Source organism: Thermobia domestica, chromosome 1 (genome assembly GCF_964235325.1).
Source record: "Thermobia domestica chromosome 1, izTheDome1.hap1.1, whole genome shotgun sequence".
Taxonomy (NCBI): domain Eukaryota; kingdom Metazoa; phylum Arthropoda; class Insecta; order Zygentoma; family Lepismatidae; genus Thermobia; species Thermobia domestica.
In genome coordinates, this window is record NC_137454.1 from 4,241,017 (window position 1) to 4,269,016 (window position 28,000).

The 28,000-nt window shown below is 35.7% G+C and overlaps 1 protein-coding gene across 2 annotated transcripts; it reads left to right on the forward strand.

Moving 5' to 3' along the window:
- Window positions 1-2: 2 nt before the first annotated feature.
- LOC145683168 (uncharacterized) lies at window positions 3-28,000 on the forward strand. Of its 2 annotated transcripts, XM_081754533.1 has the most exons (3): window positions 3-241; window positions 10,757-11,091; window positions 27,491-28,000. In XM_081754533.1, the coding sequence occupies exons 2-3, from the start codon at window positions 10,810-10,812 to the stop codon at window positions 27,899-27,901; spliced, it is 693 nt and encodes a 230-aa protein (XP_081610659.1). In that variant the 5' UTR covers window positions 3-241; window positions 10,757-10,809; the 3' UTR covers window positions 27,902-28,000. The 2 variants fall into 2 exon arrangements, with proteins under 2 accessions (XP_081610659.1, XP_081610661.1); XM_081754535.1 differs by lacking the exon at window positions 10,757-11,091 and having other exon boundaries at window positions 21-241.

Here is a 28,000-nt window from a genome sequence, read left to right on the forward strand (position 1 = left end):
TATCCCTGCCAACAGTGTGGAGAAATAACCAGGGTCTGCTACACTGAATTGAGCGTATGTCAATTGTTCCTAGAAGTTGTTTATATTCAATTTGTGCGATGTGTTTCAGCATGGATTAAAGATTAATCTATGGTTCAGTATGGACACATTACATTTTCTTACACTGAACTCACTGTTAATGGATGATGATGATGATGATTCAGATTTGGAAACTTTAATGCTCTTCTTCTTAGCAGAAGCTGTAAGTAACAAATGACAAGAATTAAATTATCATTCACAATCAGTGCTATTTTAATAAAAGTTACAGAAAGTACCTTTATTAAGGCATTTATTCCGAAGTTGGGCGTCCGCTTTCACAACGTTTTTTCGTTATCTCCTTTGGACACTTTTTGCAATTTGTTATTAGGTTCAGTAATCCGTGCTCTTCACAAACTTTTAAAAGATTTTGTTCGTTATCAACGTATTGCTTCACAAATGTTAAAACTGTTAGTTCATTGCCCTTGTACATTCGCCATGTTGATAACATAAATGCTCGTTACTATCCCACAATGCAACTGTTTGGTTACCTTGCGCCAAGTAGTTCCCTCCGCTCGCCGTATAGTCCAACGCTACTGCATAGCTAAATTCATGAAATATATATTTTCTTTTCTCTGCATTCACTTTTTGTACCTTCAGCAATAATTTTTGAGGCGTGCACTTGAATTCCCCGGTGCAGATTCTCTTTAAGAGGTAATGTGCAAAGAACACCAACCTGTGCTAGGTGGCAATTAAAGAGCATGAATGCTATCTAACGGAGTCAGAGCAGGAGCACAGCAGGAATTGCTTTCCAAACTACTCTGGAAGCTGTTTAAGATAAATCGATTCTTAAACAACCGTAATTCACAAGTTCTCCAAGATGTGGAACAAAAACAGCCACAAATAAAATTAACATACTTCAAATGAATCGACAACCAGTTTTTAAACTAACCTAACCGAAACTATCCATAATCTTCAACTACAATATATAATTCTTAGCTAAAAGTGTCAAAAAATGTAGAATGTGGACAGCTTGAGTTCGGAAGTGCATGGGGGGGCTACCGCACTTCAAACCCTCCTAAAATATAGCTGGATAAAATAAACCCTATAAAAACACATTTCGTAATTTAAAAAATGCACAAATGCAAAACAAATCAACATTGAAATAATATCAATTAACAAATAAAAAACACTCACCGCTAACGATATAGAGATCAAGTATGCTTGTCGACCTCTGCATGCAAACTAGCTTCACCTTTTAAATCACCTGGTTCTTTAACTAGAGTTTCTAAACAGACTTCCCAACGAAACGTTAGCTAATCAGAGACAGTTTTAGTACTTAACGTTTTCGCCGTACCAGTACACTTATGAATAATAAACTCATTATTACTGATTCCTCACATTGAAAAAAAAAAAAAAAAAAAAAAAAAAAAACTAAAATAAGAATACTTCCCCAATACTCAAGTTCACATTACTGAATTTTTTTTTCTCTCCGCACAGACGTCGATTTATTAAAGCGAGCACCAGCACAGTTCCTGGTATTACAAACAAGAAAAACGAATAAACGTCCAATTTTACCATACGGCGAAAAAAGCGAAAATGAAAGGAAGCTTGAACTACGCGTTTCTATGTATTATACAACCGCACAAACCTAACGACTCACACACGCCGACTACAAGTAGATAGAAGAGAACACGTGACATCACAGTAGCAAACTACCACATGACTATACACAGACAACTAGTGGAAAAAATATGATCTACCATCAATCTATCTTTCAGCCAAGGGTCTCTCTCGAAAGGCACAAACAGTCTCAGGAAGTGACTGAACCTATAAGAACCGGTTAAAGTCACTGTCCGAGTCAAAGTAAAGACTTGCCTACGTGTGAACTGAAACTGTGGAAAACCTCTGCTTTGATCTTGTGCCAAGTAGTTCCCTCCGCTTGTCAAATAGTTCTATGTTTAGAACTGTATACATAAGAAAATAAACACAACTTTCGCTCTCCTTACACATTATTAAGCACACGAACAAGCAACAATTTATTTCTTCCCGGTAAATTTTCAAAATGTTACTACAAACGGACGACCAACTTTGGAACTTAACCCGGTCTATTACAATATTATTACTAATCAATCCTGTAAACTTTAGAAATTGTTCATTCGTCACTCTTTACTTTGTGGGTGAAAACGTGCGTACCAATTGCGATTTTCATTACTGTATTTTCACGTACACTCATGTCCAAAAGTATTGTCCCATGTCTATAAATATGTTGTTGTAGGAATATAATTTGATAACGAATTTGCCCGGTATTTCTTATAATGTTAGTATATGTATGATCGGCAATGATATGTATGTGGAAAATTTCATGTCAAAAGAGCAATAAATAAGAACAATACAACGAAAATAAAACTTTCTTCTTTATTTAGCAACATTTTGTTTTACTCATTATAATTTTTGTATTTATAATTATTTTCCTATGAAATTTACCACAATTATACATTTCCCGATTATACACATACTATATTTATTAAAAGTATCCTGCAGAACCATTATCAGATTATATTGTTACAAGAAGACAGTTATAGATATGCGAGAATCATTTTGGACATGAGTGTACATATCCATCTCACAGGTAAAATCACAGCATATTTTAATTATTTACACATTACTCTTTTAAAATATTATTACAAATTTCTTCTGTAAATTTTGCAGATTGTGGATCCGTATAGTCATACTGCACCATAGATTCTTTGCGTATATACGTTCTTAGTATTTTTAAGAAATCGTTTTCTTCTAGGTAGATTTGCATTGCTTGGTGCAAATTCAGGCCTTTGTGTCGCAGAGTAAATCAAGTATTTTCTGGCTGTAAATCTTGAAGCTTTTGTCACTTACGAGGGAATTCACTTTCGTTATCGTAGAAAGCGTATATATATATATATTTTTAACTTCTCGGTACATATTCACTTAAAAGAGGACTGTACCGTTTATGTGTAATATGCCATAAAACCTAATGTAAAATAGAAAACAATCTGTGCTAGGTGGCCAATACTAATAACAGTCAGGACAGGATCGCAGCAGGCGGATTACGTTATGGGTGTGCGGATAAACAAGAATGTCGCTAAAAACATTTGGTTTATCTTTTCCAATATTGCACCAATAAACTATAAATAATACCACCGTCTCAATCAACAACTTTCAGTCCTCGAAGACAGTAGCTTTCACTGCTGACTTTTGCCAATGTAATATCATACCATCAACACGATGTTCACATTTAAAAATATAACTATTCATGTATTTTCAATGCTTTCCTACATTTGCCATACTTTTTGCCTAATCTCAGTAATCCGTGCCGCTCCGCAAAAAGTAATAACTTTTTTCTTCAGCGTCATAGGTTGTTATAAAACTTACAATCGAAATGTCACATCTTATTGTAACTATAGACTGGAAAATTTTGTTCTATAAAATGTCAAAATTCACCACCAAAAATGTCTATGTTCGGATTTAGACGCTAGCAAATTGCAAGCAAAGCACGCTTCTATTGCATGCATGAAAATTCGGCCCAATTCGCATCCAAATTCGCCCTAGGAAATGTTACTAAATTTTATGGTTTGGGAAAGAAAAGGTCACGAAATTTCATTTTGGAATTTTAGTAGACACCCTGGTTCAAAATATTAGCTAATGATATGTAAGAAACACATTCTAACGTTACAATCAAAGCTACCAATAACTAATAGTGCTAATGGAATACATGTTGCAAATAAAATTAGTATAACATTTTTGAATTCTTACCAGCAAGAAATAACAAATTTTAATAGCTTGAAGTGTACTGGTGTTGAATGCTCTTATTTAGTGTGAAAAAAGGAGAACGTATACACAGGATAGCTTCCAAAAAATACTTTACGTTACGTTACGCTGAAGATTTTCACTAAAGTTGTGGCTTTTTTAAGCAGGGTAAAGATTCAGTTGCTCCATATGTTTTAAGCTTCCACGGTTCTTGATAATGGATCTCGGAAATATTGGCTATTATTTCTGTAGAATACAAAAAACATTAGTACTAATTTTTCAAAATTACTAATCTTTACGTATTTCAATATCGACCAAAATTTTTCGAATGGTTAATATTTCGGGGAAATTCCTCGATTACCCTTCATCAGGATTGGAAAACAGCTTACATCGTATGCGATAAGTTGATCACTATGATGCTATCGGGCTATCAGAAAATACTGTAGAACTTTCATAATAAAGGGGGGGGGGGGGGTGGCGGTGTGGTGTCTCAGTGGTAGATCGTTCACCTCTGGTGCATGGCGTCCCGGTTTCGAACCCTGCTCCCGCCAAGTGAACTTTGTGGTGAACAAACATCGTATGCGTGGGTTTTCTCGGGCTTCTCCCGTTTCCTCCCACTTTCTTCATTCCACCATTTCATTCATTTCTCATAATCACCGTCTCCTTTAGCCTAACCGGCATAACCGTGGGACGTAAAACTCTAAAGATTTCATTTCATTTTTCTCATAATAAAGGAATTAGAGTCCAGAAAAGTATAAACAGGAATACGTATTAACAGTGAATTAAAGTGAAAAGTATCTATCTATTAGAATGCTACAATAGCAATTAAGAGCGACTGAGCTCCAACCTATAACTTTAGCTTTCAAACCTTTAATTTACGGTTATTTGTGATTTCACGTTTATAACAAAGACAAATATTTTTAAAAAGGTGTACTTTAAATAAACTACTTAAAGAGATCTTTTTCACAACGTTTATCCTTTTAAATTATTGTTCAAAGCCTTTGCATTTTAATAAGCCTTCTCCGGAATAAATGCAAATTAATTGTGTTGCCATCTCTGGAGTTCTTTAAACTACACGTTTGGGGACGTTTATATGTTTGTGGCAAATCCTTTCGACAATGAGATCTCGGAAACTACAGGCTCTAGAAAGATGACGTTTTCACTGATCTATTGCAAATTTCATAGGTTGTTTATTTATTACATTTTTACGGGTACACTGGAAGTGTTCAAATTTAAAAAAAAAAAGCATCATTTCCTACGCATTATACATTCCAACACCACATAGTTGTGTATTGGGGTATATGTCTCAGGCGTTTGTTTCATGGTAAAATAATAATGTAAAAGGAAGGATAACCATTTTTCTAGTCTAAGATGAATCTGTGTTTTTGGAGTGTTTTGTCCAATGAACAACATATATAACTGATATTATAATTAATTGTGTATGTAATGTATGTACTTAATACATACTGCATGCAAGAAGAAAGAATACACTTATCATACATGAATTAGAAACTTCAACCGGAAGTAGGCTCAAATCTTGCAAACGGTCCGAGATACTGAAAAATTAATCGAAAAAATCTCCCTTTTATAGTATCCTTTGCCGATTTTTATGAAGACGTCTTTCACTTGTGTCTGTAAAGGGACATGTACAGATGTTGTGAGGAATGACAAGGAGATTCATGCTCATATGCGAATGGTGCGTTCTGTAGAGAGCGTAGATTTAGCTAGTACTGTATTAAAAAGATATAATTGTAATGTTCAGTAAGTGTCTCTATCTATATGATTCCCTCTGTGAGTGGATTTCGTTATAGTAACTACAGATTGCCATCTATTACAGGGTGTCTATCGGTCACGAAAGTCACGGAAAGTCACGAAATCAGAAAACGGTCACGAAAAAGTAACGAAATTTAGCTTTTGAGTCACGATTTTTTTTAACTGTACAAATGTAAGTACCGATTGGAAAATTTTGTTTTATAAAACGTCAAAATTCACCACCAAAAATGTCTATGGTTGGCTTTAGACGCTACCAAATCGCTAGCAAAGTACGTTTCTATTGCATGGATGAAAATTCGGCCTAATTTGCACCCTAATTCGCTCTTGAGAATGTTAGGAAATTGTGTGATTTGGTAAAGAAAATGTCACAAAATTTCATTTTGGAATTTTAGTAGACACCCTGTATTAGTTCAAAATAATGGCAACTATTCACTGGAATTATTGCATTGCATATAATGAGCTTATTGCGTAGAATGACATAAACTTAAAAACACACAAACAATGAAAAAGTGAATGACTTTTTGTGTGTTATTGAATTCGCACCTATAAAGAATCTGGTGTGTAAAAAATTCGTCTGTTTCCTCTTGTCATTAGCAGATATAAAATTAGTTTCTAATCTTGTTAAAGGGTAATCAATGAATTTGCCCGAAATATTGACCATTTGAAAAACTTCGGTCGATACAGGAATTCATATAAAGTTGTTAGTAATTTTTATTACAATTCAGCATCTTTATTAAGATTTTGGTACGTAAAGCGACCGAATGTGAGAGCAGTAGCGGCTCTCGAATTGATCTCGCTGGGATAAACTCTTCTCTTTTTCTTTCTCTCTTTACGGAAAAAGATTTTCTTCTGAATCCCAGCATTTGTAGGTGAAAAGCAATTCTACATTTTACTATATACATATCCAAAAGTACATATTTGAGAACCCTAAGGTACTCACGCAACAACTTCTATAGAGGGAGTTTGGTTACGGGCATATAATTTGAAGTGCTCAGCAACTACCTCTATAAAAACTGTTGCGCAAGTATCGCAGGTTGTGAAACGTATGTTGCTGCCATAAGAAAATAGTCCACAACGGATACAATATATTCTGAGATACTAAGGAAATTTCGAATCCAGATAAAGCACATCTCAATATTGGATCTTCTGCCAAAATCAGAATTTTAAGAAAATAACAGTTACAACCAATGACAGAATACGCCACTATTTAAAGATGTGACCCAAGTAAGCAAGCAGACTACCGACAGCTTCTAGTTATTTCAAGAAACCTGAAAGTGCAGAAGAAAAGCAAATAGCTTCAACGTTGTTTATTCTCTTAAAGAAAATTAAGGTCTTAAATAGCTAATTTTTATATTCTCATACAACAGAGTACGTACATTATTTGTTTGTTCATTTATTTCGTACGATTGAAGTTACTATATGTATATTTGCACGCTACACAATGTAACAAAGCACATGAAAAAATGTCACTTAAAAGGAAAATGTATCATCTGTATGCATGGATTTACTGAATGGCTTACGTAATATTTCTAAATGAAAAAAGAAATAACTTTCCCATATATATAAATATATTTACTGTTACATACAAGCACCATCACTTAGTCTTTCAGTTGATAATATTGACATAACCTATTGTGACTTTAGCTCCTCATTATACCTTGAAAAAATAACAAAATGTTCGGTTGCTCTTCGAGGAGGATGGAATTACAGAGCGTTGGCTATTTTATTCCATGTGAGGGCGGTGGGGAGTGAGTGAGACGAGAAGCCTACGTCACAGTAACAGGAATCGAATCACATGCTGCAGCAGAAATATTACGGGAAGCAGACGAAATAACTTTCCTCTTCACCAATCGGTAAATACTCATGCGCGCAGTGATACAACCTAAAGTTCATTCAACGAACCTTCTGATCCTGATGTAAATATTACAGAATGATATTACTCCGCCAGTCATCGGATGATTATTTACCGTTCAGCGCTTCTTTCGAGAAGCACGTGCTTGTACCTTGTCGGTGTTTCACATATTCCTCGCACGCAGCCATACTGTAAACTGTGATTTTCCGCGTAAGGTGGGTCAAAGCCACTTTCTACGCATGCGTATTCTCTTTTATTGCTTTAATTCAATTTAGTTCTTAAACACAGTGTTGTTTCTGTTATTTAAATGTAAGGAAATTGCATTTCTGATAATGAACCTTATAAGTAACAAAAACATTGAAAAACAGCTTATTTGACAATGGACTATTTTCTTTAACCAATAAGGTGAAACAGTTATCACGTGTATTTGTTTACATGACGTACTGAACGTTTCTTGGATAAACTATAGGTATTTTTTGTAACGCGGACTACCAAGGGGGGGGGGGAAGGGCTATTTTGTTCCCACCTGTTAAGATTAAATATATTTCACAAAAGAAACTAATTAGAAAGTCTCACAAAAATTTACAGAGACTGAAGTAAATAGTAAACAGGATAAGATTAAGAGCTATTTATTATGCTGCCATCTAGGAGTGACAATTCTAAATATCAAGTCACATCTCCTACCAACGGTTATTGTACTTTGTGTCCACCAACTTAAAATAGCAAATTTTCCGAGACAGTAACGTTCAATTTGAATCATCGTAAGGTGTTCGCTTTAGCTAAAGATGCACAGCAATAACCTATTTTCTTAATATTTTAAAGAAACAATTAGAAGAGTAATTAAAAAAAAAAAGAGGTGGTCACAAAGTACCTCCCCCTTGTTGGTAGTTCGAGGGTTAAATGCTTTTTACTGTAACCTATCGAGGTTGCTAAGCTTACATTTTTAATATTTTTCCTGTGACTACAATTTTAACTCGTGCTAAAGCGTTAATATCCCTTATTCTCAACCTATAAGTAAAAATTCACTACAAATGAAGGCTTACACAACTTTTCACTTAAATACACACTTCAGATTGAAACTAAAATGGAAGAATGCTTGTTTTAAAAGCCTTGTGAATTTTCATATATACTGAATTTGGACGTCAAGAATGGGAAGTATCAGGAATTAAGACAAGTCGTGGAAGAAACAAGAATATTAATAATGTAAATCTAGAAATTTGGTTAAAAACTTGTATCCAGAACTTAACTTACTGTATCTAGACGAAGGCGTCAGAAATCGAAGATGATTTAAATTCTAGCCATAAAATCACTAAGATATAAGGTAAAATAACTCTATCTTATATAGAGGTTGTTTCAAAACAATATCGACAACGTTTGGGAGGTGATTCCTGACACCAACATAAGACAAAAAGTATAGACTAACTTGGGTGCACAAATGCTTCGTTTCGGAGTTATAAGCTACCGAAAACATGTAAAAATGAACTTTAAAGGTCCATAGCTTCAGAACTATGAGGCCTACCGTAATCGGATCAAGACTTCACTTAAGAACAAGTATGTCCCCTATCCAAAAATACGTGTTTCAGAATCCTGCGGTATTTCTGTAACAATTTTTATAGAGGCAGTTTGGCTGCAGGCATATAAACTAAAGCACTCACAAACTACCCCTATAAAAATTGTTGTGGAAGTACCGCAGTATTCTGAAACATGGATATTTGGATAGGGCACATACTTGTTCCTAAATGAAGTCTTGTGCCCGACTATGTTAGCCCCTATAGTTTTGGATCTATGGACGTTTAAGGTCATTTTTTGATGTTTTCGGCAGCCAATAACTCCGAAAGGAAGCATTTGTGCACTCAGGTTGGTCTATACATTTTGTCTTATCTTGGTGTTAGGAATCACGTCCCAAACGTTGTCGGTGTTGTTTTGAAACACCATGTATATAACTGCGTACAGTTACAAAAGCCTCAACAAAGAGCGAATAAAATAACATAAGTACGACGTTAGGTTAAAGAAAGACAAAAATGCCGTCTATAAGTACATAAGAGACACGGGACATTCAATTAATTGGAGTGAAGTGTAAGTGCTGAGCCTAGAAGAGGAAAGTTCAGACAGGATATGGAAAGAAGCAAGATTTATTGAACTGGAAAGTGATAGAGTCATGAACTGGAATTCAGGATTTAAAATTGATGAGCAGTGGAATAAATTATTAAGAAGCCGTAAATATTATATAAGTTAATTCTACAGGTTTATTTTTGTAAATTTAGTACTTATTTATTTAGTATTATTTATTTATTATAATATTTATTTATTTAGTATTCATATTTAAGATTATTTTGTAAATTAGATTAAGGCCTAGTTATAAGATATGAATATGTATGGCATTATTGATTTTGGTCTCTATTTTATATTTTGATTTCTGGTGAAAGGGGACTGGTGTAGTAGCCTATGGTAGCCAATCAGGAATCAGGGTCTCTTATATTAAATCTATCACTATATATATATATTCATAATGTCTGAGCGGTGGCTCAGTGCTAGAGCGTTCACCTCTGGCGCATGAGGTCGCGGGTTCAAACCCTGCTCCTGCCAAGTGAACTTTGTGGTGGACAGACACCGTGTGCATGGGTTCCTCGGGGTTCTCCCGTTTCCTCCCACTTTCTTCATTCCACCATTTCATTCATTTCTCATCTTCACCGTCTTCTTTAGCCTAGCCGGCATAAGCGTGGGGCGTAAAACTAAAAAAAAAGTTAATTTCATTTCATTTCATAATGTCTGATGAAGCGAAAGGGGATAGTTGGCAAAACTATTACACGTTAATTTTTTTTTAACAATAAATGTAATATTTTGGTCAGCGAGTAGTTTAAAACAAATTTTAGTCTGTTAAAAGCAAAGCTTGTTCAATGAAAAAAATTAACAAATATGTTTTAGTATTTTCTATTTTTGAATCTATCGCAGTCACCTTTTTGCATAATATATGACGAAAGGCACGAGTGACTGAACAATTTATTAAAATCGAATGCCCATTACAGCAGAAACAATAGTCTCCACTGATTCCTGTTTTGTCATTAGAATTGATATTACCCGTCGCTTTCCTTAGAGTTCCCACTTTACATGATATTCCAGTCAGGTATAAAAAGCCTTTAGGAAGTTATACGGAAACCTACCTTACCTTAGTACTTAAGATAGTTTACCCTTCAGCATTTTTATCTGATATGGTGAAGGTGGTTTATAGTATATAAAATGTGTGATGTATATGTGAGCATGTGTTGTATTTCTAAAGAAATGCACAATATATTACTTATATCGTAATTTCCCCGCAAACTTTTGTTGTTGCAGGGCTTTTAAAGCTGCGTGTGTATCCGATTGTTGATGTTAATAGCACTGTAACAATGCCACACTGCTTTGTTCCTGGATGTCCTTCGGGAAGTAACAAAGAGAAGAGGCGTTTCTTCAGACCTCCCAAAGACAAAACATTGTTAATGAAATGGGCTGACGCTATTCAAAGGGCAGATTGGGAGTTGAGTGAAAAGTCTTATGTGTGTGATGTTCATTTTGCAGAGCATTTGATTAGAAAGACTGATACATTTGTAATCAAAGGCAAAATAGTTGAAATTCCAAGAAACCAGTGGAGACTAGTTTCAAATGCTGTGCCACATATGTTTCTCAAAGAGGTAAGGCCTCTTTTTCAGTAGATTTTTCTTTCTTTGTTTTGACTAGCTCGCATTCATATAAAGTGATACAAAAGGGTAAAATTGTTAAAGTGGGTAAACTCTCTCAGTGTGATAATTTGTATATATAAATCATGCAAGGAATTTGGTTGTAAATCATGTCACGCTCAAAGCATTTTTATGGGAAGTGAATCGAGTTACGAGAGCGGTCACTTACTTCCCAGTAGTCTGTGGTGAAGTCGATAATCCTTGGTTAAGTTTCGGTGGGGTGCAAAATCTTCGGTAGTGCAGGGTGTTTACTGATACTGGAAATACTGGAAAGACTTCAGTTATACTGGAATTTAATTTTGATACTGGAAATATACTGGAATTTTGATCCACATACTGGAAAAATCATAAAACTGGTAATTCGTAACAATACTTTTTTTTTTATGTTTTAATAGTCTTATAAACAATTTTGTATCCATTGAGATTGTAAATAGGAGTTCCGCGGTGAATGTGATAGTGTGAACATCTCCTAGAGTGAACTGCCGAAGAGGAAGTGGAAAAAATTAACTATTTTCATCGTACACTTTTCATACACATTTACAAATACCCCTGAAATAATCTACATTCATTTACAATTACCTTACACGTTTACATCTCATCTATTTTTTAATTTTTTCCAAATCTCTCACCCTGACTATCTGGGTAACTGGCCCTCTTCTTCCCGTAACTCCACCACGATTTTAACTCTTACTACACCTGACTGTGACTATACATTTCTTTACCTAACTGTGACAAATTATTTCTCCTATTCCTAAACTTACACAATTAACAATTTTTCATTTTTCTATTTATTTCCTACTATATATGACAGGTAATGCGACTTGAAAATCGACCAGAAAACGCAAATGGCATCCTCAGCCATTTGTAAAATTCTTTACAATTTTTGACAAAATAATTCAATTCTTGCATAAGTAATTCAATTTACACACATTTTTAGCATACTTGGCTTTAAAAGCTGATGCTCCTTTTAAAGAACACCGTTAATGGTGATGAAGAAAAGACAAGAGTTGTATATATTTGGTCTAGGAATTAATTCGTGCGGTTGGTACGCACACATTGAAGCTGTAGTACAAACACAAAATACATAAATACCTTAAGAAAAATATTGTCCATCGCTAGCCACCACTTTCGCCCATCTGTCAGGCAATGTACGGATTCCGTGGCGAAAGAAGTCCTCATCCTTGGAAGCGATCCAGTCAGAGACCCATGTTTCGATATCTTCTGAAGAAGTAAACCGCTGTCCAATCAAATCGTTGTTCATGCAATCGAACAAGTAGTAGTCCGAAGGAGCAACGTCTGGTGAATACGGCGGGTGGGGTAAAACTTCCCATCCGACATTTTCTAAATAGGTTTTGACCGGTTTTGCGACATGTGGGCGAGCGTTATCATGTTGAACAATAAGTTTATCATGTCTGTTCTCCCATTCTGGTCGTGTTCTGGCCAGAGCTTGCTTCAAACGCATTAATTGTCGTCGATAACGTTCTCCATTCATAGTTTCACCCGGTTGCAGCAGCTCATAGTACACCACACCTTTCATATCCCACCATATGCACAGCATAACCTTTGCACAGTGAATATCTCGTTTTGGTTGTGATGGACCTGGTTCACCTGGTTTCACCCAGGCCTTTTTTCGTTTAGGGTTCTCGTAATGGATCCACTTCTCATCACCCGTAATAATTCGATGCAGAAACCCCTTTCTGCTCTATCGTTGAAGCAGCAATTCGCAAATGGTTTTTAGTCTTTCAACGTCTCTGTCCTTCAATTCATGTGGAACCCAATGTGACATCTTTTGAATCATTCCCATGTCTTTCAAGCGTTTGGAGACTGTTGTTTGATCAACGCCTAATGCTGCTACAAGTTGTTCCTGCGTTTGACACGAATCCTGCTCGAGCAATGCTGTCAATTGTTCGTCTTGAAATTGTTTTGGCTGTCCAGCTCGCTCTTGGTCTGCCAAGCCGAAATCACCACTTCTAAACCGTGCAAACCACTTCTGACACGTTCGCTCAGCTAGAGCATGGTCACCATACACTTCCACCAAAATACGATGACTTTCAGTCGCACTTTTCTGCATGTTAAAGTAATGCAGCAGGACACCCCGCAAAAACACTTTATCAGGCACAAATTGCGCCATGTTCACTTAACTACAAACTGGTGTTGTTGACGCTTTAATCCACTGCCCTATACTACGAACGATACGCGATGACAGGGGTTTGCAACACATGTGTGGATACACGGAACTGTGGGACGCTCCGTTCGTTGCGCCATCTCTTGTCCACCCGCACGAATTAATTCCTAGACCAAATATTTTGTAATTAGACATTTAAAGCAATGGATGGAGTGGAGAGCTGTGAGGGGAGTTGGGAGGCCCTTTAAAAAATGTTAAAAAATCATTGTATTTAAAAAAAAATCAACTAAATTTATTAAAAATAAAATATTCTTTTGATGGTAAAACAATTACAAACCTGAAATCATCAAGAGTGTGATTATTCCTAAAGAACTTGAAAAAGAATCATTGTATTAGGTACAGCAATTTTGCTGATAGTTATACTGAATATACTGAAAATATACTGGAATTTTGAAAATGAAACTCAGTAGACACCCTGTAGTGGCGCAGCAATAGGCTATTAAAGAGTTTATTTAATTAAAAAAAAAAAAAAACTAACTATGATATGCTAAGTACGAAAGTATCATTACAGAACGCTGCATTAATCCGTCTGCCTGTTGACAGGTACAAGCCTAAACAGTAAGATAAACTCGGCTTTTTCATGCGTATACAGAGCCCCCCCCCCAAAAGCTTCCATTTACTCCCTTAATCGTATATTAAAACTGGAAAAGGTAGAAATTGGCCATTTTCGGTTCACCATTTCAGACCAGTGGTGGGCACAAGAACTGGACTTTAGAAAAAACAGTTATCGGTTTAAAATCTGACCAGTTTTCAGTGAAAAGCCCAACTGGCTTTTGGAGAAAACCGAAATGTTGGTTTTTGTAAAAACTGGTTTTGCCCATCCCTAGATCAGACTAAAGCATGGAAATTCTTTGGCGAGTTCAGTTATTGTGAACTGACGATTGGATCTCACTTTCTCGTTGACGCATTCCATCAGATCATCCTTCTGAACACAGGCGTTCCACTATGCTCATCGTCGTGAACATTAAAACCCTCTTGCCGGAACTTTTTGCAACATTCCTAACTATTCCTTCACTCATTATTGTCGTTTCGTAAATGGCACACAATTCTCGATAGATATCAGCTGCATTCTGTCCTTTGGTATTCAGAAAACGTATGACAGATTTCACTTCACATTTGGCGGGATTTCGTATCACGGCACCTATTTTACCTTATTACTGCTCGCATCCACGCAACTCTAGTGGGTAATTCCGTCTTTGTTGTAAGCATAACATGGTAGGCATGTTCCTGCTAATGCTCAACTTAATCAGTATTTATTTATTTCGGAAAACAACAGGCAAATGTCTAATTACAGTTTTCCATTATTGTATGATAATACACTTTAAGGTACAAACATAATATCAGAATAATACGATAGCAAAATAGATGCTTTATACTTTAAAATACATATAGCACGATATATACGTAATTTGTCTAGAATAAAGTTTGTCTACAACTAAAAATGTCTATCTTTAGGTGCCCTTGTGACATCTTATTATACAATAAACACTTTTTTTTTTTTTTTTTGACAGGAGCGATACATCCAAGCATTAATCCTTTGCGCTGAGAGATGGAATGTGCCATTATGGGGCCTCGTTGCTATGTGTGGGACGTGAAATTTGATTTCTGATAACAAATATTCTGAAACTATTCCACTTTGAATAATTTTATGTCAGAAGATAAATGAAATGAATTCTCCTGCTTTCAAGTGATGTAATGAATATTTGCTTCGAAGATCTTCGTATTTCTCGAATTTCAGATATATATATCCCTGTTTCTTATATGTCAAAAAGCGCACAATTTACTTTGAATTTTCAATTTTTTAAAATGTGTTTCTTGCTGTGAAAATGACACTGATCTTGTGTGCGATCGAATCAAATGAAAACTGCTGCACTGAAACGAATATTTGGATATAATCGAACTCGGTCTCTGTCATGTTACTTTAATCAAAATGCATTCTTGAAGATGGGCACGGGAGGAGGAAGGTCATAATTTATGAGAAATATTGAATATCTCACGAATCTGTCAAGTTAGGAACATGATACTCACAAGGGAACATCTTATATTGATAGTAGCGTTGCCAAATCAAACAATGTGCAATCGATAGAGGAGTGAAGAAAAGTGAGAAATCCAAAGTTTTACGGGCCGACACGCAGAAACACAGGAGATACAGAGGGAAGAAGAATCTAGGATCATGTGAAGATAGCATTGCAAAAGACAGAAAGAACTTTAAAATGATTAAAGTAATCAAAATGATATTTACACAACAGTATAGTAAACAAACATTGTACCCACAGACATGCTCAATAACATCATATGTAATGCATGTTGCCAACTGAGCACAAAATTAAGTTTTGTTAAATGGCACGAAACACAAATTATAACATCTAGAAAATCTAATTAGGAGTAGAACCATACCTGTGAAGTTGTGATGTACCGTGTTGCCAACGTTTGAAGATAGGCCTATATGAATTCCTGTATGAATCTCGGATGTAGAAGAGAACATACAGTACACGATTCTAACTAGTTAAAACCAAAATATAAGACCACAAACAATAATATAATCACTGAAGCACGAAAATAAGGGACGCAGCACAGTGTCGAAGCAGGTTTGCTCAAGTAGAAAATCAGAAAAGTATCAAACACAACACACAAAACTGAAACGATACATGCTCTTGGATTGACAATTGATTAGCAGGCTCACGTTTCTGATGCACGTAATATTGTATCACCTCACACATTATTGGTAATCAATTTTTCAGTGATGCTGTTGATAAAGCTCTTCGCAGTGTGTTGGTAATGTATGTACTCTTCTATATCCGAAATTCATGTAGTAATTCATATAGGTCTATCTTCAAATGTTGGCAACACGGTACATCATGACTTCACAGGATGGTTCTAATCATAATTAGATTTTCTATATGCTATAATTTGTGTTCCGTGGCATTTAACAAAACTCCATTTTGTGCTCAGTTGGCAACACTGCATTACATATGTTATTGAGCATGTCTTTGGGTACAATGTTTGCTTACTATACTGTTGTGTAAATACCATTTTGATTATAATTACATGGGCGCATGGGGGGATATTCAAAATTAACAAAAAATTGGCTACTTACCAATGAATCCTCCCTTGAAAAATTTAAAGATTTTGACGTTTCGGAACTCTCAGCTGGTTCCTCCTCAGTGGCAAGGTAGAAAGGATTAAAACGGAAAGTAGTTAAAAGGAGTAAAACCAGGAATACATACCACTATATAAAAGTAACGTACAAAAAAGATCCTGAGATGAACAGAGCAGAGTGAAAAATGGAATGAATTGAATAAACAAGAACGCGGTCTCTATGTTAGGCCACTATTGCCAGATCTATAGTATGCATCAAAGGCAGGTACCCAAGTTCGATCAATGTTGCCAGTATCAAGGTTCAATGCAGATTTGTATTTATGAATAATGAACGATTCTTTAATTTCCCGTTTTTTTTTTTAATTTTTATTTTTTATTTTGCTGAACTTATTATCTTAACCTGTCTCACTGGACTTCAAGAACATCTCACTGGATTTAAAAGCTATTTTGTCGATCCATTAAATAAGGCAGGTATTTACCGCGTCCATTGTAAATGTGATTCCTCATACATTGGCCAAACTAAACGTAATATTAACACGCGTGTGAAGGAACATGTTAGACAATCAAAAAAGTCACAAGAAGAAGGCATGTCGGATTTAGCGCTTCATCTAAAACAACATTCACATAATATAAAACAGGTTAAGGTAATAGGTTCAGAAAAAAAAACGGGAAATCCCAACAGAACCCTGAAGTAGGCTAGGCCAGGAGGAAAGGAATACCCAAAAGTCCTGCTGCAGGCTTTGAGGTTGGATTCATCAAGTACTCCAGGCAAGCAAAAGGAGTGAGACCAGAAAACTGGTACCTGTCCACTGTTTGCTCTCCAATATATAGGCGTCCCGGCGACGGTGGCGCTGCTGCTGCCATCATGTGACTTGTAGGAGGTGCTGGTGGTCCGTCTCTGCTTCTTGTAGTAATCCCATGTAGTGTGTAGTACTCTGACGTAAATACATGTAGTGATGTTCACAAACAGAGCATATGACATAATGTGTACACAGGAGCACGTGGTACATTACAATATGAAAAGATTTGATAATGCCATTAAGTTCCTGAGACTGATGTCGGCCTTAGGGCGTAGAAAAGACAAAGGATATCCAATCAAGATAGAATAAATACTTGAAACAGAAGAGTCAGAAGTTCACAACAAATTACCAAATTGTAGTAAAAACATTATTATACAATATAACGAAGGTAAAGTAATACGCATTTTCGCCAAATATTTCATCAAATAGAAAGAACAGCCAGGTGACTACAAAGCGATAAGTTCGGTGGTCTATACGAATTCAATCACATGGTAATGCTATTAGCTTAAATGGAGAAGAATTTCGTGGGGGAAGTTCAAAACTAATAAGTGGTTTGGTCGGTAAAAGTACAAAAGAAAGGAATAATTAATGAGAGAAAATGTATAAAAATGATTATTATGTAAATAATAAAATAGGATAAAAAGGAATAGTAAAATATAAAATATAAATTAGTAAAACAATACATAATGCAAATTGATTGCAAGATTGGTTGTTCATAATGTCTCGGAGCACTGCGGATGAAGTAACATGCTTTGGACCCAGTAGCTGAAACCCAGAAATATTCCACCGAAAGAGATGGAATTCTGTTTTCACTATCATGCGTGAATGGGGGGCCGCGGTGGCTCAGTGGTAGAGCGTTCACCTCTGGTGCATGGGGTCCCGGGTTCAAACCCTGCTCCCGCCAAGTGAACTTTGTGGTGGACAAACACCGTGTGCTTGGGTTTCCTCGCGGTTTTCCCGTTTCCTCCCACTTTCTTCATTCCACCATTTCATTCATTGCTCATCATCACCGTTGCCTTTAGCCTAGCCGGCATAATCGTGGGACGTAAAACTCAAAAATTTCATTTCATTTTATCATGCGTGAACCACCACGCTTGTCCTCAAAGTCCAAGATTACTTGTCATCATTTTCCTGTTATTGTTTGTTTACCTTGCTGAAGGGGTCCACGTTATTCCGAAGCAGATAGAATATGATTGTGGATGATGTGAATGGAAATTTTGAAGTATTTCTTTTACCCAATGAATAATAAATAATGAAGCACTAAAAACAAATTAATTTAATAATATATTTAAAGTTCTAAGAACAGCGTTAGCCAAGTATAGCACTGTACAAGGTAATTGAATATTTTGTGCATAATAGAATTTAAAGGCTTAAATTTCAATGTTAGTACCATATAAGAGTACAATTACAATATTTCATACTTTAAAACTGAGTCATGTAAAGTAAAACATAACAAAGTAAAACACTATAATGATTGTCTAATAATGAAAAATAAATATAGGTCTTTGTAAAAGAAATTCATGTATGAATTGTTGTTATACCAGGATAAAACATTATAAAAGGACTAAAAACTTACAACAACCTTAATTTCTTAAGAGTTCTGTCTTATTAAACATAGTAAGTGAGGTGCTTAATACAGAGTTCTTTGTACCGTTCTTACACAATAATTTTGTTTTCCTTACTTTGTGAGTTGGTACTCTGTGTGAGATATTATTTACAAGGTACTGACTGTATAATTTATTTTCTAGAATGGACTCTGAAAATCTTAGCTCTTGTTATTCTCTTCTTTATAATAAAGGTGTAGATTAAAAGCTCTAATAATCTCTGGTAGTCACATTAGTATTGGTACATATGTAAATGGAAATATACGTATTATATATATATTACCCTTTTCATTTTATCATTATTTGTGGTGCTAATGTTTGACCAAATCGCACTTGCGAATTTAAGTTTAGGACTGATAAGAGTTTTATATAGTCCTATATACGTGGTCTGGTTCTTGAAATTCGACCAGTTTCTAAGTAAATTACCTGTTGGGATGTTTTCATGTTCGATAATGTCATTTGCATGGAGCTTGAATGTAAGTTGACAATTAATAGTAATAAGAATAATAAAAATGAAAGTGAAAATATGAAAAGTATGTAGTAAACAAAAATGTCGAAAAAAATAGATATAGAACAATATGTAAAGACAAAATTAGTTGCAAAGCAATCTGAGTGCATGTAGTAAGATTGGGTAGTTATGGACAGGTAAAATCAGTCAACTTCCTTTACATTTCTCGCTGGGAAACGTGGAACAATCTGAGAAGTGGCGTAACATTCGTTTAAATATCCGTCCGGGGCTTGACAGGATTCTGCAGCCAGGAAATGACAGCTCGTTAATGTTTCTGGAGAAATTTTTGATGTTAGCGTTCATGAAGTAGTGAAGAGAGATAAAACATATACAGACGTTTATAATTGGAAATAGTTCATTAGTCTTTATAAACATATTAACACTAGAAGGACCGAGCGGTCAATTTGACTGTTTTATCTAACCTTTTCCATTGCTCTTCTCTAATTGTTTCACTTATAAATCTGAAACCTTTATTCATTAGTAGGGTAGACTATGGGTAAACATTTTGGAGACTCTCAGATCATATGACGCTATGCCGCAATACCCCGAGAAGAATCAAGCGGTCATTTTGACCGCTTGCTTATACAAACTGCAAACATATTTTATTTGCAATTAATGGTCCGTAATTTCTTTGCGATTGCGGTGTGAGGTCATTGTTATTGGAATAACACTTCGCGCGCCCGCACATATGATATATGCATGTATGTATGTATATGTATGTATGTATATATGTAGGCGGGCCGCGGTGGCTCAGTGGTAGAGCGTTCACCTCTGGTGCTTGGGGTCCCGGGTTCGATCCCATCCCCGCCAAGTGAACTTTGTGGTGGACAAACACCGTGTGCGTGGGTTTTCTCGGGGTTCTCCCGTTTCCTCCCACTTTCTTCATTCCACCATTTCATTCATTACTCATCATCACCGTCTCCTTTAGCTTAACCGGCATAACCGTGGGACGTAAAACTCAAAGATTTCATTTCATTTTCTGTATGTATGTATGTATGTATGTATGTATGTATGTATGTATGTATGTCCAAGTTTTTCACAGGAAGATGCTTAGGAGGATACCTAAAAATAATAATAGTAATTTAGTTGGTACAATCAGGTCCAATCGAAAGGAAATTCCAAAAGGAATTACCTCCCAAAAGAATAAGAAATTGTATACCACTGACATTTACACAGACAGTAACGATAACATACTGACAGTATATAAATGTAAGAGAAACAATAGTGTAGCTATTTTCAGCACTAGGCTTAATGCAGTTAGTGTGTCACAAGATAAGAAGAAACCTAAGACCGTACTGTATTACAACAAAACAAAATTTGGTGTCAATGTCGTTGACCAGACGCTTCGGAAATGCTCTTTAAAATCACGCAGCAGGAGGTGGCCTGTTCATGTGTTTTATAATGTGATGGATATAGCATCTCTCAATTCCTGACCTGGGTTGTTTATAAGGAAGTAACGAGAAGGTATATAAGCAGAAGGCAATTAATCAGACAGTTTGCAGAATGTTTGACTAAAGCTGTCTGATGACAGGATGAGAGTGACAGTTTCTCGGATGATAAGGAGCAACTACAGTGTACGAAGAGAAAACAATGCCAAATTCTGTTATATAATGGAATAAAACCACGAATGTGTGCAAGATACGTAAGAAGTATGTCGGTAAAATTGGGAAGCAAGTGTTATGTAAGAAGTGTGTCTCATTGAGTGTTCAATTTGGAAGAGAGACTGCAACAAGAAAATGATTGCTTTATGTGTAAACTGTTTCCGTATAAAACATGAAAATGGATTTCCATAACTACGTGATAAGATATTCTGTGGCGAATGAATGTATTTCAAAATTATTTCAAATGTAGTTGTACTCTTTTAGTTTTTTACATGTGACTATTATAAATTTTGCAGACAATGCAGGATATTGCAGTAGTAATCCAAATAATTTACCTCCAAATTTACATTGCAAAATACCATTTTTAAATGCTATTTTAAAATGAAGTCTAAAATAAATTCACAGCGTTGAGATTTTTTTAATATTTAAATTTAATTTTATACTCCTTACCGTAAAAATATATAACATATTTGTATATATTACATATAACTAACTAACTAACTAACTCTATGGCCTATGGAACCCGGAGGTTCAGTGCCGCGTTCACAAAAGCCCTCCACTGACTTCTATCCTTAGCTAATTGGATCCAGTTTCTGCTTTGTATTCCTATCTCTGCGAGATCCATCTTAATATTATCCTCCCATCTGCGCCTAGGTCTTCCTAATGGTCGTTTTCCTATGGGTCTACCAGTCAAGACTTTGAAAGCGTATATTACATATAACACTGTAGTAAAAGTAAATTTCACTATACTATTTTTTTTAAAAAAAAACTTTTATTTCTAGTTACTCGTTATGAAGTAAATAAACCAATAAAAAATGTGATTGGCAAATTGAAATTGGTTGCCATAAAATAATACCACAGAAGATATCCAATAAATCACCAATAACCCGCTTCCACCTTAAGAGATAATATAGCGGTCAAACTGAGCGCTTAGTCCTTAGGGGGGGCAGGGGGCAAATTTTTCCGGCCCTTCTAGTGTTAATAAAACATCACATGAATTGATCCACTCATAGTCGCGCTCTATTTTATTAACGAATTTAGATTGAATGTGCCTCATACATCTAAAATTTTACAGCACACAGTACATAATCGTGAATTCGACACGGAACTGGCTATCGATTTATTTGTGACATTGCCTTGTTTGTCTGTAAGTTTAAGTTATGCAACCCAACTTTCCGTTCGTATTGTTTAGGTTATCTAATTTCAGATTTATCAGTTCCTAGAAGATATGCAGCTTTTCAGAGATTTCGTAGGTTCCGTAATTTCGAACTTAGAGGTAAGAAAAAGCTTTAGTACTTTGAATTGAAATACAGTGTATATTCCCTTCCATCTAGATGATTTTGAAACGTGATATCGCGGTGCACAGGCTCAATGCTGTTCGAAAAAAGAAAAAAATATCACTGCGTGATATACAGGGTGGCCCAAAAGTAGGTATACAGTACCGTACTGATCAGCCAATTGCATTTTATATCATTTCTTATTGTTACTCTTCAGGTAGACTTTGTTTCTTTATTATTTGTTCGTAATGTGTTTTTACTTACATTTTAAGCTCGGAAGAGCTGAAGCAAATAAACTCATAAACTAGAATGTTATACTTGATCAATGCAGGGTTTATACCTACTTTTGGGCCACCCTGTATAAGACCAACGTACACACACTGGAAGTTAGTCATGTCATGGAACGGAAAACCAATTTAGGAAGCTTTTCTAGCACCATCTGACGGGAGATATCGGAAATTTGGGTACAATAAACGAAGTGAAGCTAGCATGTGTACCTAACCAATTGTGGAAAGATTCGGTCATATTTCGAAAATATAACTAACTTTATGGCCTATGGAACCCGGAGGTTCAATACCGCGTTTACAAAAGCTCTCCACTAACTTCTATCCGCAGCCAACTGAATCCAGTTTCTACTTTGTATTCCTATTTCTACTAGATTCATCTTAATATTATCCTCCCATCTGCGCTTAGGTTTTCCTAATATTCATTTTCCGATTGGTCTTCCAGTTAAGACTTCGAAAGCATTCCTACTTCCTTCCATCTTGGCTACATGACCTGCCCACCTGAGCCTTCTAGATTTCATGACCCTAACAATGTTTGGTAAACCGTATAAATTATGTAGTTCCTCCTTATGAAGTTTCCACCATTCCCCATTCCCGTTTCTGTTGGGTCCGAATATTCGTCTTAGGATCTTGTTCTCAAATACTTTCAGTCTACATACTTCCCTCAAAGTAAGCGATCATGTTTCGCAACCATACAGAACAACAGACATGATTATTGCTTTATATATTTTAAGCTTCAAATATTCCTCATAGGATTCGCGACGAGAAGAGATTTTGAACTGCATAATAACACGAATTCTCTGCTTTTAGTTGTCATTTAATTTCTTCGTCAATATGGTTTTCGTCTTTTAATATTGATCGTAAGATAGGCCTATTTGAAAGTATCACTTTATCAAAAATATTATTTGATATTTTAACACATCCATAATTTGCCGTATTACGATCCCGACGAACTTCCATGTATTTATTTTTTTCTGCATTTACTTTTAAACGCATGTCCGTGCAAGCGTTTAATAAGACCTCTGTATTTCTTTCTATTGTTCTCCTGTCATCCCCTATTAAATTTATAATCATCAACATACACCCCATTCAGCTCTAGGCCCTGGTTGCTATCTTTGGTTTTCCTTACAGCGTATTCCAGAACAAAGTTGAATAATAATGGCGACAACGCATCTTCTTGTTTCCAGTTATATGTATGTATATGTAATAACTAACAAGAAAATTTAGAATGCGATTGCTAATTTTAACTTCCCAATTCCGAAATTCCCTGTTAAGTATATTATCCTTTCAGTCGTTTCTGTTGTTGCAGGAAGTAACAAAGTATATTTTCAGTTTCATTGAGTAAATTTCACAATTCATAATTTCCTAAAGATATTAAATGCCAATTCAAGCCTAATAACCTAACATTAAAGTCCTAATGAACATAAACGTTATCTTAGTCCAAAATTAGTCGCATACTAATAAACAATAAACTAAAACTACAATAAAATTGGAAGAGAAAAGTACCGAAAAAACTAATTATCACATATACGCAGGAATTAATGCACATTAGATCTTTAAGGTACAAACTTATATTCTTTCACTTATTTAGTGTTTCTTTTGTCTTTGATACAGCACGACGTGTACACTACGTTTAATTTACGTCGCTCCAATAATACATATTACTTAATAGAACCAAAGAACAAGTTGGCAATCCGGTTTCCTAACGCTAAATATGATAGCAGCTAGGCGTAATTTCTTCACATTAATTCAATCATTTCATTATAATCCCGATAGATGTTACCATGTCTTTACAGTTCACAGAAACCAGTATCAAGGGAGCCGTCTAGCAAAGAACAGTAAACTACTTCCACAACAGTAAACTATTTCCATAGAACAGATAATCAAAGTTTGTACTATTACGAGAAGTTTTTTTTTTTTTTTTTTTTTTTTTTAAGTATGTTACGTTACAGTATCCAAAACATTTACAAAGCCAGAACATTTGTGAATTTCGACTCACGATATCTACCGATAACCGTCGAGATATCGGTAAGTTCTATTGATATTTTTTTTCTTTGACACTGCCAATAATGGTATTTGTCAGGGTTCCCACCGACATGGAAAACCTGAGAATTTAGTGAAAAGCTGAAAAAACATGGAAATGTCAGGGAATTTTAAGAGTGGATTTTTATTTCTCGCAACTCGTTTCTGTTTTTGCCTTACCCAACTGTTTGGTAAGGGATATTTTATAAAATAAATTAATTTGTTTTGTAAAACGTTTCTGCCTACAAACAGACCTGAATCTGGAGCATGCAGCCTTCACGGTGTCTCTAGGGAAAGCTCCAAATGCCGCCTGAATTCTGTCGATGAACTGGGTGTTTGTGTTGCAGGTAGTGCAGTTGATATGTTCCTTTCCATAACATGCGATAACCATGTGTATACTACACGTGCCAATAGTAAACAAAAACAACGGAAACGACGGACCCAAAGAGGAGACGCCCACATTCGCCAGCAGTCGGCAAGAGGGTAGCCGACACTCCAGGATAAAAGAGGGGAGCACGCATCAACAAGCATCAGTCTATCCAGGTTGATCAAACCACCTAAAGCCCTAAGGCGCCCGGCCCGGTTTACCTTACCATCTCACGACGCTTGGCCACCGAGAGATACCTATCCTTAGGCCCTAAGACGCACGGTCATTGGGTTCCTTTCCTCTCTCACGACGCCCGGTCACCGAGAGAGACACCTAATCGCACAAGCTTAACCCCTCTCACGACGCCCGGTCTCCGAGAGGAAACCTCACCTACAAAAGCCCTAAGACGCATGGTCATTGGGTTCCTTTCATTATCTTACCCAAAAATATTAGAGGAACTACTTATTGTATACATATTGTATTTAAGATCTTTTATAATAAAAGGTGATGGGAAAGTTCAAATTCCGTGTACAGTAATTTGCTCTACCTGAAAGAATTTTACAATATAGTTGCTTTTTTTTACATTATATATAGACCTAGAAGTGTGTAGATCGTGATGGGGAAAATCTGCAAAAGTTAGGGAATTCGTGCTCGCTAAATAAGAAAGAACTCTGTATCTTTGTACGGTTCAATGGTTCATAACTTCTGTTCGAGCATCACTCAACAAGTTGACGCTACATTTCTTGAGCGTTTCTTTGTATTATTGCCAATAAATTGTTCCATGTATAAATTTGGATCTGAAGAGCTGGCGATCTACGCGTGTTTGATACTTGTATCCCGCTTTAGGCATAACTAGAAGAATACCCGTTCTGCACACGGGGAGGATACGTTTTGTTTGGGAAATGAAGGGGGTTAAATTGAGTTTAAACGGCATCGGAAGTGTCAGTGTTCATCTCAGCAACCCCAAAAACTATGGATTTGACACTAATAATGGTTATTTTCAATCATTTGTATATATTTTTTCATTTTTATGTATGTATCTCCCTCCTTCTCCACCTTCCCTTAGTTGCACTGTCAAAGTGAATTGATAAAAAGCAGGGTTGGCTGGTTTAAACCAGTTGTTTTTTTTTCAGAAAAAAAAAAATGGTTTAAATCAAAACAAGAAAAATGTTCATGAAAGTGTAAGTGTTCGTAAAATCTTGATGAACACATATTTGTGGCTTATCACGTTTCACTACCGTATATTATTCGTATTATATTCAGACCTAAATTCCCCATTCATTACTCAGGGATTATACTACAAAAGCAACATTTTCTTTTTTATAAGTTTATGAATGTTCCTTGTGTTCCTTTTTTATAGTTTGTTATTATGGTTATGCAATTGTAATAAAAAAAATTCTAAATATTGTTTCGTTTTATTAATGTTTACTATTAATAAAATACATCGAAATGCTGTACGTTTTCTGGAGAGGTTCATACAAACCCTACGAGAGGCATTTATTGAAATCGGAAGTATCTTTGGTATCTATTTATGCATAGATGGGTCAGAGCCAAAGTGGACTCTTAATTCGTATCTTTATTCACTTTTCTTACTGATATACAAATTAAGTCGCTGTGTTCCTTTAACTTGGACTAATAAAAGTCGTAGTCCAAGTTAGTTCACTATGACTTTTATTAGTCCAAGCTAAAGGAATACAGCGACTTAATTTGCATCTAACTTAGGCTAACTTGGACTAAATTAATTCTTCTGTACTCTGCAATATTTTGAAACTGTCCATATGAAATGGTTTCACTTGTGCAGCTGTTTTGACGTTTTGAAATGACTCTTGACAATTATATTAACAAATATGTAAAGATCAGTACAACGTATTTTTTATTAGGAGTTCTTCGTGAGTGAGTCTGCAGACGTATCGCATTTGTGGCCAATTAGTCCCTGTTTCGAGTTCAAATGGAGGACAATTCCTCTCGGATGTAAGACGAGAAGCCGTGTGGATTCCGCTTCAAGCTTATGTAACCCCTTCGAGCATAACCCGGTTGTTGCATAATAACACCAAGGCGAAACAAGCTTATTTCTGTCCATATGTGATATAAATACATACAGCAAATTATTTAAACTAAAAAACCCTGGTTTAAACCAAAAAAAAAAATTTTTTTTTTCAATAAAAACCATGGTTTTTGCCAACCCTGATAAAAAGTTCCGGGCCCAAACTTCATCTATGTGGCAAATGTGATTGAGATCGGCTCAAGAGATATGAAGTCACAAAAATAGTCATTTTAATTTTAGTATGTATAGATAAAAGGTGACAGCTGTAAGTCGGAACCGTACAAGAAAACTTACAGACGCAAGAAATGAAGTGTTTTATTTAGTTCTTTAATAACTTTATTATAAATGCATCAGTTTCTGTGTTTAAACAAATAAAAACAAGCGATGAGTTTTCTCAAAATTTTTCTCTTGATTGTACTGTTATTTGTATAATTTATTTTATTCTATTTTATCCCCTGTGTCCTTCAGCCTGCTGGGTATGACTGGAATAAATTGCTGAAGATTTTAGTTTCTTTTCAAAAATTCACCTTAATAATATTTATGATTTCCTTTTATTTTCCTAGGCTCGTCGCAGTAGATCGAGAAAAAGGCGTCGCGCTTGCAAAGAGTCAGAGAAGGAGGAGAATGACTCTAGACGACGGCCTCCCCGACGGAAACGCCGAAGGAAAACCCAGTCGTCAGCGGAGGATGAGAATGAACCAGGGGAGTATGTTGAAGAGGAGTGTCCCTCCAAAGTAATGAAAGTAGAGGTGAAAGACGAAACTCTTCAAGATAATTTTTACAATGAAAATGAAAATGTTGAAGACTCATTTGAAGAAGTAGATCTCGCGGTGACCGTTAAAGAAGAATTTTCGACTGAATCTGTGACAAGTGACACTGGGGTAGATTCAGTAGATAGTGATCTAATAGAATCAGTGGTTGTGAAAATTGAACCACTAGAGGTTGAAACAAATCGCTCGATTCTAGGGGTGTGATTTCTGTGATAATTCCTAAGTTTTCTTTTTCTTAAATGTATTACTTATCTGTTGAAAGCATCACTCATTGATTGGTTCTTAATAAAGATAATTTGTTAA

Coding starts and splice junctions, on each gene's coding strand:
- LOC145683168 (XM_081754533.1), top strand. CDS start 10,810: ATGCCACACTGCTTTGTTCCTGGATGTCCTTCGGGAAGTAACAAAGAG. Junction 11,092..27,490: donor CACATATGTTTCTCAAAGAG/GTAAGGCCTCTT, acceptor TTATTTTCCTAG/GCTCGTCGCAGTAGATCGAG.